The 11856-nt window shown below is 42.0% G+C and overlaps 1 protein-coding gene across 1 annotated transcript in view; it reads left to right on the top strand.

Moving 5' to 3' along the window:
* The first annotated feature begins 764 nt into the window (after positions 1-764).
* The window catches only part of LOC139295020 (peripheral-type benzodiazepine receptor-associated protein 1-like), a 55201-nt gene continuing 44109 nt past the window's right edge, over positions 765-11856 (top strand). The window contains 3 exon segments of the mRNA XM_070917073.1: positions 765-844; positions 1876-2752; positions 7786-8052. Of these exon segments, the coding sequence (XP_070773174.1) occupies positions 765-844; positions 1876-2752; positions 7786-8052 (1224 nt within the window).

The raw sequence follows: 11856 nt of genomic DNA, 5'->3' as shown, positions 1-11856 counted from the left end.
CAATATCAGTATCAGTAATATACAATATGATGTATAATATGAAATGTAGTGAAGTAGAGGTATAAAGTAGCAAAAAATAGAATTATTCAAGTAAAGTAAAAGTACCTCAAAAGTGTACATGCAGACGGCCCTTTTAACAATTAATTAAAAAATGATCCAATACAATGAGCCCTCTAACAGCCCTGCACCAGCAGCCTGTGGCCACTAGTGGTCACCCAGCTCACACAAGTTGGTTGGACTCAATGATTATGTTGCTTTCAGTGATTGTCGGAAATACTGCAATTACTAAAAAAACGCACATGAACTCAACAAATCTGTGAATGCACACAAGAAAGGCGGAACTTTCTATATTAACAAGGAAGTTTAGGAGTAGAAGAATATGCAATTAGAAGTAATGGCAGGGATATAAACAATGACACCGGAGAGATGAATAACTGAAAACTTTACAATACACATTACTCTCCTCGTTCTGTTGTTGTAGGACAATGCGAATCCATCGCGCTTGACTTTCAAAGTTCACATGAAAAATGTATTTATTTTGGTATTCCTAATCAAGGATTTAAATGTTTGCCTTTTAATTAGGAGACAAGGGCGAAGCGCCCCTGAAGGCAGCACTGTTCCTGGACGGGCCAGCAGAGTGACGCCGGACACGGACTGTGTGTGACACTGGTGCCTGACAGATAAACAAACCCCCTCCTGCATGGCTCTGTGGACCTTTAACAACTTACGTTATCAGTCTCAGTATTGCTAGACAGCGCCTTTTAATGCCGACCAAGGTACCTCGGTTGAGAGAGGATAACTCCATTGATGAAAAGTGAAATATAAGAGTTGAGTCTGCTGAGAGGTGAGTTTGATACAAGTTGTGGCTGGAAAACTTAACGGTTAGCTAACCCTGGCTAACAAGACGTAGTAGCTAGTATTCAGGACTTCTTTCAGCTCCAGTATACTACAGACTGTTATTCACGTTATTAAATAGCGTTACCTACATTAGCATCAGGTACCTGACCACATAGTAGTTTGCTAAATTAAGCTAGTTAATTAGCCATTGACCGAAGTCCCATTCTCTGTAATATGAGCCGTATCTCAGCGCCCATATGGGCACCGCTAAGTTGAGCTAGTGATGGGTAAAACTGGCTACAGCAAAGATAGCTAACGGTGCGGAGCTGGTCGCGCTTTTCAGTGGAAGTTCACCAGTTCACTTGTTGCATCCCCTGCTAACTCTTCATAAGCATAAGCTCCATTAATGGTATCTCGTGCTGAGTAAATATAGAATTGTTTGTTTTTATGTTGTCATCTGCTTAAAGGTTGTGAGTGCTACCATACATCTGCATGATGTGGACATCAGTTCATTAAGCCTGGTGTAGATAGAACATATTAATACAATATATCATCATTTGCTCGGTAAGGCTTGGCACAGCGAGCTACAGTATTGCCACAGATTTCTTTGCTCCTCACTGCGTAGAGGGGGTTTCCAGAGGCACATTATTTCTCCATTTATAACAAAAATCACAAGTTTTCTTGCTTTCCTAAAGCTGTTCAGAGTGCTACCCTCTCTTTTCTTCCTGAATTCTCCCTCTAACAGAGAGGACCAAAAGTGCAGTCATCCCCTGTGCTTTCTCCATGCTGGAAACATTGCATTTCTTGTTACTACATTCATCTAAAGCAGTTGATAAGACCTGACCATTTCTTCAATTCTCTCACATCCTCCACTGTCTCATATTTCTAGTGACCTGGTGTGATAATTGCATGCAGCATGTCTGATAACCACCCATCACCCACCTGCACCTCCTCTCTGTTCCGATGCATGGCCCTTCTTCAGAAATGAAAAGGTCCCACCGCTTCTTGCATGTTGTGCTGTGAATGTGGCGTCATGAGGAAAGACAGGGATAACCCTCTGGCACTGTCATCCAAGAAACCATGCCAGGGCCAGGCAGACTACGGACGAGAGCTAGAGAGGCTGCATGCTGATTTGGAAGCAGAGAAGAAGCGAACACGGCGGGACCGTGGACACCTCTGTGTGGCGCTTAGGCACCTGCGGGAAGAAGCGGAGAGGGAACAGCAGAGGGCTGTGAGGGAGCTGATGGTCAGGCGAGGGTGTCAAAAGGACAGGCACTCGAACAGACACTGGCGTCTGCTGGCTAAGGAGGTGAAAATTAAAGACAGCGGACGATACACTGCGGTTGATTCCACAGCGAAAGAGGCTTTTTGTTTTGGAGAAACGTATACAAAGCTGGAGCAGTTGCTGCTGACGCTGTATGAGAAGATAAATGGTGAGCAGGCAGTCTATAAATTGCATCACAGGGAGGAATTGGAGCTAGAAAAGGCCATCTTCCTCTGCCACCTGCTAGAGGCCCATGGAAGACTGGTGCAGGGGAGGCAGAGAGCAGGACACCCCAGCTACATTTGTAAAAGTCTCTCAAGAAAGCCAACTCAGGAAGACAGCAGGAACTCCTGTCAGACAAAGCCTCTCCTGACCTACTCTCGGGCTTCACTACAGAGTTCCCAGTGTGCCTCCCCCTTACCTAAGAAGAAAACCAAACCAGATCGGCGAAAGCAGTCTTTAGGGAGGGCCCCCAGTGCAGCTGACCCCTGCACCGCTGCTGCAGTTGTGGACACCTGTCGGAGCAGCTCTCTGAAAAATTGTCACCCTCACAACGCTCCCCATGCAGGCTGGGACAACCAGCCCCCCCACTGCGAGTCCTCTGGGTCAGGCATGTCATCGCCCTCCAAATGCATGGACAGAAACATGGAGGTAAGCTATTTCATATTTGCAAATTCCACACGTGGCTCCAAAATTTAATAGAATGTGTCCAAGTGAATAAATAAGTAAAGTACGGTTAGCATATGTTTTGTCAAGTGAGGAGTTGTATTAACAACTGAGTCCATAATATATACAAACCAGCCGAGGCTTAAACCATTTATGGTTTATGATTTTGCATATGAATAATAATTCCCTCCTATCTGAGCTGAGCTTACTGTGTGGTGTTCTTCTCAGGCACCACAATTTTGTAAAGGCAGCAGTGTTGTGTAGTCAGCAGCAGTAAGATGGAGAACGAAACAACCAACAAGTAGCATTTTCATTTGCAGTTGCAAATTTACAATTTATTTTATTTTTTGGAGCAATTAGATTAGAAAGGAGATTCAAACACTAGCTTATGTTGTAGCCTTTAGCCTTAGACTTTTTTATTGTATTGTATAGTGTAAATTACATTTCTGTTGTCAGAGACAGAGAATTTTGCAGGGTGTGAGGAGAGAGGGGGGTTAGCGAGCGTGGGTGGATCTTGTTGGAGTGGCAGAAGTGGGTCAATGTGCTTCCATCTCTTAAATTTCAGTTTGAAGTTTTCATAGAGAGGAAATTGAATAATTAATCAAAGCCTCAACTGTGTCTAAACAGCAGTGCCCGCTTGCCCTTACAGTTGTTTCATGTGCATTGCACAGCCCAGCTAAGGCATCACCTTTGTTATCATAGCAACTGGCATCAGGGTGAAGAAATGGGATTCCCTTTTTAATGGACTGGCTCCCGCGTGTGTGTAAAAAGGCATCTACTGTAATTCATGTTAATTGTTGTACAGCACAAACATGCCAAATTTTCATTCCGTTATTTTTTGAATAACCTGCCTGTGCTATGACAATGTTTGTTTTTTAACGTTATTTGCAAGGAGAAATATATTTATCATGAAGCTATTTAAAGTGCAGCAGTGAGGATATAGTCCTACATTTGTATTTTGGCTATACAGACATGTTCATGGTATGTTGGTGTGAAAATGGAAAATTGGCTTTTTGGATTTGTGATAAAACAGAGCAAAGCTATTATTTATGTTGCGTGATATGATACAACACAATTACTGATGGATCCATGTATCTGCTGTTGTATCTGAGAGGTGTGGTGATACTGCAACAACACAATCAGCTAACAGTTATTGAAAGCTTTTTGCTAAATTGTAATTGATCTTTCAGAGTTTCTTCTCTTCCTCCCTGTCCTAATTTAATTTAGTTTATTTTATGTGAGATGTATTTGACCAGCAGCCGGCTCTTTAGTCTCATGACAGACAGACGGGGAGACTTTGTCAAAATATGTCAGTGTGTTAGGATGTCAGTACCACTGAACCATGATGGACCTGGCTACAGCCCATTTCTGTGCAGAGCATATGCTGTTTGACATGCATGAGGTTATGCTGACTGAATGCTTTTCTTTGTTGTATGCTCAGTGAGATGTTTTCTGTTTACTGTGTGTGTTCTGTGTACAACATGCGATAAGAGCACTTGCTGATGGCAGCGCTCATGTGTGCAACAGTAATCTCACATATTTACTTCTTTGTTGGCCATGTTGCTGTCAGCACCTCTGTTCCCGTTCAGAGAGTAAATTGATATTAGCAGAGGAGCTGAAGCAGAGTAGAAATTGCGTTCAGTGGAGTTCGCTTCAGGCTTGGTTTCAGTCTTTAGGCTACTAAAGCCATGGTCTTGTGAGCACACTGTAATCAATATGGGAATAGACTGGAGCTGTGAAATGCAGTTTTAGGGCAAAGTAAGAAGCCCATTTCTGTGGCAGGAGCTTGGTCTGTCTGGTTGAGGCCCTTCATTTTTTCTTTAACCTTTCTGTCTGTCAAAATCAAGCCATATTCCCTGTGTTACATAGTAACATACTGCACATACTTGTCAAAGAAAAAGGATGTCTCTGGGGTGTCCTGCTCCCATTATTAATGATGATACTTGAGGGAAAATGGATATCACTCACTCATTTCCAGAGCGAGCCTTTGTAAATGTAACAATCTCAGTGTTGACTGCACTGGCAATGTACCAGAAAAATGCCTGTTGAAAAAACTAAGGCAAAATGTCTATTTTTAACTTTGCTGCACCCAGCTATGGGTTTTCTAACAGTGACCTTTAAAGGAACAGAAGGTAGACTGTTGCACTCTAAAGCTTCAGCAAGCTTTGTGACTGCAGCAAAGCAGTCGCAGATACAAATACATCTTGACCTGCCGTAGATGAGTTGAGAATAGGCTTGAAAAGAAGTGTTTGGAGTGATACCTGAGATGAATGTGTAACTACATTTTACTTACTGTGACATAACTATGTATATAGCAGCGGGCGATATAAATACAATCTTAGAACATGCAACATGTCATTATATATTTCGACAGTGCAGTAATTACATTACATACATCTGGATTTGTAATTGATAAACTATTTAGAGACAGACTAGCCCGATGAGACTGCCTGTGTATTCATTTGCAACATGCCGACAGTGGCCTGAAAGAACCTGAGATACAATATTAAGTATAAACAGTGTAGCAAAACATGTACCAGCTGACAAATCTCCATTGCCTTTTGGTATATATATATATATATATTGTCTCCCATTCCTAGTGTCTATACAATAATGATTCTAAAGGTACTTTTGGATAGTTAGTCCGATCCGATATGCCAGATCGGTATCTGCACCAATGTCATTATAAAACGATGTGTTTCCACAACCAGTTGCATTCATTCCGTACATGGAAATGATCCCAATGAGTTCCATGCAGTGAGATATACAGATTTTAAATGTGGGAAATAGAAAGCACTGCAGTGGTTTGGTATTTAAAATTGGCAAACGCTCTTGAGTTGAGGTATCAAAATCGATTTAGGAAGAGAAAAGTTGGATTGGTGCTTTCCAATTTGCCCTCCGCAACTTGTTCTGTGACCATGGCAAACATAGAAGGAAAAATGATGGTGGTAAATTAACAGGTATTATTATTAATTGTCACCAGTTGTAAACATACTTATAAATTAACAAAAATAGTTAGCTAAGTTTGCTTTACTGAACATGTCATATTGCTAACCATTTCTGGCAGTTTAAGCTACAACCTGCTCTATTTAGCAACTTAATGATGAGTAGATGGATTGCAGCAGCCTGCAGCGGACGGTACAGGTTGTTCGTAGGTTTGATACCTACAGCAGTTGAGTTGCGCCCTGCTGCCTCCCATTCAAAACACAGAACACAGACGTCAATCAGTGGCAGACTCAGTGCTTCTCAGTCGCAGTCTGAAAGCAGCTTAAGGCTTCTGTATGATCATTCAACCCCTTAAAAAACACCCCAAATAAAAGGGTCTAGATCCCTTCTGATTATAGTCATGATCTTGTAGTTCACTTTTTAAAAAGTCAGTATTAGTCTTGGTGAAAGTGAACCAAATTTGCAGAGGTACAGTAAGCAACTGCCACAGTGATAATGGGATCCTAAATAACTTAACAACCCCCCCCCCCGGCGCTGCTTGTTAAGGGGATTTATTAAGCTGCCTTGCTCTTTTTATAGACAATTAGCTGGAGTACCTGATGGTACCTCCTGTAGTGAAGAGGAGGGCAGTAAGACCAAATGACAAGTTCGATTGTAAACCACCGTTGACTCGTGACAGAGTTTGTCTTTTGCAGCATCAGACCTACAGATTTACATGTTTTTTTAATGTCTGTGTCCAAGGCTGAATTACTTAAACATGAGTAGCATTCATCACCTTGTCAGACATTTTATTTGTTTCTCTGGTGCACAACTGCAGTAAAACATTAGAATTAGTCTGGGCTGGACACACTTGTTCCTCTGCCTGCCTCCTGCAGCCTCCCTGTGTTGCAGTGTGCGCTGCCTCTTGAACAATCAATAGGCAGCCAACACCATTCCAGCGTCATCTCCATGGAAACGAGCTCTAGTCGTGGTAATGATTGGGCCCCGACTCAAAGCCTGCCTTTTTGTGATAGGACGATGGATGCAGTCCTCCCTACCCCCTCCTCTCAGCGACACTCGCCGTCTTACACACACACACACGCACACATTTTTCCCTTCGTCCTCTTTCTTCACCTTTATGGCGCTGTAACCAAGATGGGATTAAGCAGCCTGTCGAGTCTTATTGCATCTGGATGAAATGCTTTTTGACACAGCGGCATCAATGAGGACGGACTCACAGCTGGAGAGTCAACATGCCACCCACGTCTCAGCCTTACTGAGAGAACGGGGACTGGAGTGAGACCTGTTAGTTAGATCGTTCTCTTGTTTTTTCTCTTCATCGCACATCGCTCTTCTTGTTTGCTATTTCAGTTGGGCCTACATGCGCTGTTTCAGCGTCACATAGGGTAAGAAGTCGACTGGTATGTCTTATCCCTTTACTGGATGAGTATCTATGACGAACCCCAGACAACAGAGCGGTAAGGCATGAAGAAACAGTCAGTGTAGCGAGCTGGACTCTGAATCTGAAACACTGTGATGAATACTAACCACAGTATGTTCAAGAATACTACCAGGACGATGACATTCGTTGAATTTCCTTCACAAGCCAAGGCCCAAAATATGTGATATCCCTTTGGAGCTGATTGTCCTCATTTTGGAAAACGTCACAGCGCAGAGAGGGAGGAGGTACTTTACAACTCCTGGTTTATCTGTAACTGGTTTTGTCTTGGACATGGCTCACAGACTCTCATTTTAGGCAGCTTCACTAGTGCCGTTTTTGTCAGCTTAAACTTCCACTTTATAGGGATTTACTTTGTTTTAGGCTTTGGTGTTGGGTTACTGAGAACTATGGCATTAACAGTCCTTTGCTTGGTTTCAGACACTTCACCTTAGCTGTAAAAAAAAAAAACGCTTCTGCTCATGAGCCGTTGGAGAAAGGGAGGACAGTGACATCTTTAACGTTTTGAAGTCAACCTGCCACAGCTGATCCGTGTAGTTCCCCTCCAGCAAATGAAAAGCCTGCGATGGCTCGGTCTTGGCAGGGCACCTCATTTGGTCATATCGATCCCATCTGCGCTGTTTGACTTTGACAGAGAGTGATGTACGACCTGTGCACTCGGCCTGAGCAGCCAGAGCCGGCACCGGCGCACACAGAGATGGAGAGCGGTGAGGTGGCTGACGCTCTCGGACGTCAACAGCAGGAGCCGAGGAGGTCGGGGGAGCAGGATGATAAGCAACACGGGCTCTTGGACAAGGCAGTCCCGACCACAGCTACTGTCACCTCGACGTCTTTGTTAGGGAAAAGGCACCACTCGCTTTATGCAAACCTTAATGGTTTTGAAGTGGAAGGCACACGCAAGGTAAGTGTGGAACATTTGTTGTGTAATTAGTTGGTATGAAAATGTTTGGGGCCTTGAGATGTGAGGCGTCTTGTTCTCCCACTAATCTTAGAGAGTAACAGACATAGTGTATGTATTACAGGATCACCAGTCTTCAAAAAACAAAACAAAGTGTTTTGATGAAAGATTTTCAGACTCTTTTCACTTTGCAAACTATAATATATTGTCAGGGTCTGGTCTATAAAGCAGAGGGATCTTAAAGTTACAGGATTATGCAGGAGTGTGTGCAGCACATTTTCTTGACACTTAATCTGGGACAGCACTGTAGCTGACTTATTGTGACCTTGGCCCTAATTTCACACCTCTGCATATCCTGTTAGCACAGAAGATCCACTGAATGGGAGCCAAGTGAAAATCAATAGCAAACCCGTGAGACTTCCATGTTGCTGATGGGTGCTCATGTATGTAGCTTGTACAATGTAAGGAGCTATCAGAATAACTTGCTCGCATTACTCCATCTATTGATTGTGGGTGGTTTTAAACACAGTTAGTAGATACAGTATAAAGGTTGCAGATAGTGCCTTGTTAGGGAAAACAAGCCATGCTAGACTGTGAACAGCAACACATGAAGACAGCTGAATCAGCTTGAGCCATGTTGAGCTGCCACTCAGTAACCCACCACGTACACAAAACATATACTTATATGTGTTTTTCTACACTGTCATTTCATCGTATTTTGATTTTAGACTGTTTATTCTCAGCTGAATTTGGGGCTAGCTTATTTGAATCATATGGTAAATATGTTGGAAAGGAATACTAGCAAATAATTATCAGCATTTTTGGGCCATATTTTCTACTGTACTTGTACCACAGTATTTCCCACCACCAATTATTATTATTAGTATTTTTTTTATTGTTCGGTGGTTTGAATGTATCCTTAGTTGTGGCAGAGTTTCATCATTAAACCAAGAGAGTAATCTGTGTGCAACATTACCTTGTGTCGTCTCCACCCCCGCCACTTCATTATCCCATCACCACAATCACAGTGTAGTAAAAGCCCCTAATGAACTGTCAACACACAACATGGGAGAAGATCTGTGGCTACAGAAGCAGAGAGGGAACATTAAATGATGCATTAGAAATTATTTTTGGCCATTTCAGACCAGTGGGGGTCTGCAGTTGTGTTTTTCAACAGGGGGCTGTCAGTCTTGTGGTTCGTAATTAGGCCGTTATTTGCAGTGGGGGTACTGTGATCGTCCTTTTGTTTTCTTATCACCAGTTCCACCCATAATTGATGACTGTGTGTGTTCCTACAGCAGGATGCATTTTTAGAAGAATATAATGAATCTGTGTAGTACTATATAAGAGGAGTCAAACATTGCTGCTGTATTGTACAGCTGAGGGAAAGAAAATAGCATGATATTCAGCAAACCCCCATATGAATTGACTGGGTTATAAATGGAGTATATAGAAGGATGGCTGGTTTTACTGTGTAGGTGATGTTAATCATCAGATCTGCTTGATCCAGTGTGGCTTAGCCCACAGAGCAGAAAGCTTTCCATATATTGTATTCCACATGAAGCTGTTAAAGGACTGTTTTGGTTTTGTTGATTGACTAAATGTTTGTTAGGAGAATATATGTATATATTATCCTTATATCTTCTAATAACTAATGGACATTTTCATCATTCTTTTAAAGCATTGTGGGGATATTTAAGCTTGGAGAAGTTAGGAATGAAGCCTTTAAGGAAGATGAGCAAGCTCCTTCATATAAATGACTCTTACATTTATTTAAGATTCTTAAAGCTCATCATAGAGATTTGAGTTTTTTTAATCCTGAAAGTTTTAAATACTGGGCTTCTGAAACTTTTATGAAAATGTCACAGAAACTATGGAGAGGTTGGTAATGTGAGAAGTAGTGATTCATCTTTTACTGTATAATTACTGTGACTGTGTACACGGGTTCTCAAAATACATGAGAGCACTGGAGTGCTCATTTAAGACGTGAATAGACACCACCTGCCAAGTTTTGGTGCAGTGGTACGAGAACATATTTGATGTTTACTTCACAAAAAGAGCAGATCTGTTGTGTGTAGCTACTGCATGTGGTGTTGCACTAACTCAAAGCTGCAATGCTTAAACACTGCTAAACTTATTTTTGGTAATCACTAAATGTGTGCATCTCCTGACATGAAACGAGTTGGTAAGGGGACACGTGTAAATATATTTGATGCCTTTATATTTGCTCTTATCCTTATTCTCGTTCATTCAGTCAATTTTATTTTGCTGTGGCTGAAACTGAAATAGTCAGATTTGAATATCCAAGTGAGTCGGGATGATGCTGATGTACAAATGTGGTCAATTGCCCGGTATGATTATTACAGTGGCTGCGTCTGTCATGTAGAACCATTGTAGAAGACTTATGTTAGTCTGTGGGTTACATAAAGCAGTTGTCAATGTCAGTCTTTCCACTTCATGCATGATTCCTCTGAAGGCTAATGAGCTTGTTGGCTGTGTGGTCCTCTGTGATCCCAACTCTTTAACACCTGTCTGGAAACCATATGGCCACCTCTCTAATGATTGTTGGGTTTACACACTATGAGTTCCAAATGGAGCTACAACTAAACCCTGTTTCTCCTAAATACCTCCCTGTATTTAGCTGTGATCCCTTCCTGTGATTATGAAGCTAAGGCCAGGCTGGCACAGTTTGAGATCTTTTGAAAGTGGTCTTTCCTTCAGTGTTGTACCAGTATAAGACCTTTGTCCAGTGGCTAGGAATCTTGGTATATTTGCCACAGTTTAACTCCAGTAGCTGTAAACGGTTATTCTGCAGCCTTTAGGAATATCTGGTTCGGCTGACTTTGGAGAATGTGCAAGCATGTTTCAGCTCTGACAAAATGTTGACCCTGCTATATTTGGGGTGCTTCTGTTCACACAAGGGATACCGTTACCTCAGTCAATCCAGTTAGCGGGGGCATTTCCTGCCTTGTAACCCAAACGTATGAGTACTTGTCGCTCAATCTGGCGTCAGCTGTGGTACTGTAGCCTGTAAATATAGGCTTTGTTACCTTGTCAACGTGTCATTTCCCCTGCTGTGGACATAATGACATAACTGATGCTCAGCTAAAATTCTGGAAAGCTATTTTCACCCTACTCTCAGCTCTACAACAAGTGCAGTCAGATTTTTCAGGGTAAACCACAGTATTGAAAGTCAGTTTTACTACTGACTGAGTGTTGGGTGTTTGACGCACTGACGCCAGCCTTACAGGTCACTGCCGACCCAGTTTGTACCTGTGGGAATACTGAAAGTGGAGCGGTGTGTCTGTATAGGAGACCTGATTATACTAAAACTTTGCTTGTATTCTTCTGAAATGAATCACGATGTGTCCATGTGATGAGTGTTTGAATTGTGAGTCATCCTGATGAAGTCCGTGATGATGAGCATCCACTGTTAAGACAGACAGGTATAAGGTTGATTAAAACAATTCACTTTTTTTGTCTTTAGTCACATGGCTATTATGGATCTTTTCAATTGGCAAGTCAGTAAACTTTGATGTAATAACAATGCTAAACAGTGGCCACTTGCACTTAGTATTGAGCATGCAAGTTGAGATGGATTTGCCAAATAACCGTATTCTCTGTGAATATTTGGATCGTTTTCTTTCTCTTTGCTAGTATTAATTGCACAGATATGCATTAAAGGTAGCAGCTAATGATTATTTTCACTATCAATTCATCTGTTGATTATTGTCTCGGTTAATCTTTTAGTCTCTAAAACATCAGAAAATTGTGAAAAGATCAGATGTCTGGTTTTGTCTGACCGAC

This window comes from Enoplosus armatus, chromosome 13 (assembly GCF_043641665.1).
Source record: "Enoplosus armatus isolate fEnoArm2 chromosome 13, fEnoArm2.hap1, whole genome shotgun sequence".
In the NCBI taxonomy this organism is placed as follows: domain Eukaryota; kingdom Metazoa; phylum Chordata; class Actinopteri; order Centrarchiformes; family Enoplosidae; genus Enoplosus; species Enoplosus armatus.
Note: the sequence above shows the minus strand (reverse complement) of the source record. Positions and strands in the feature narration are given on the sequence as shown.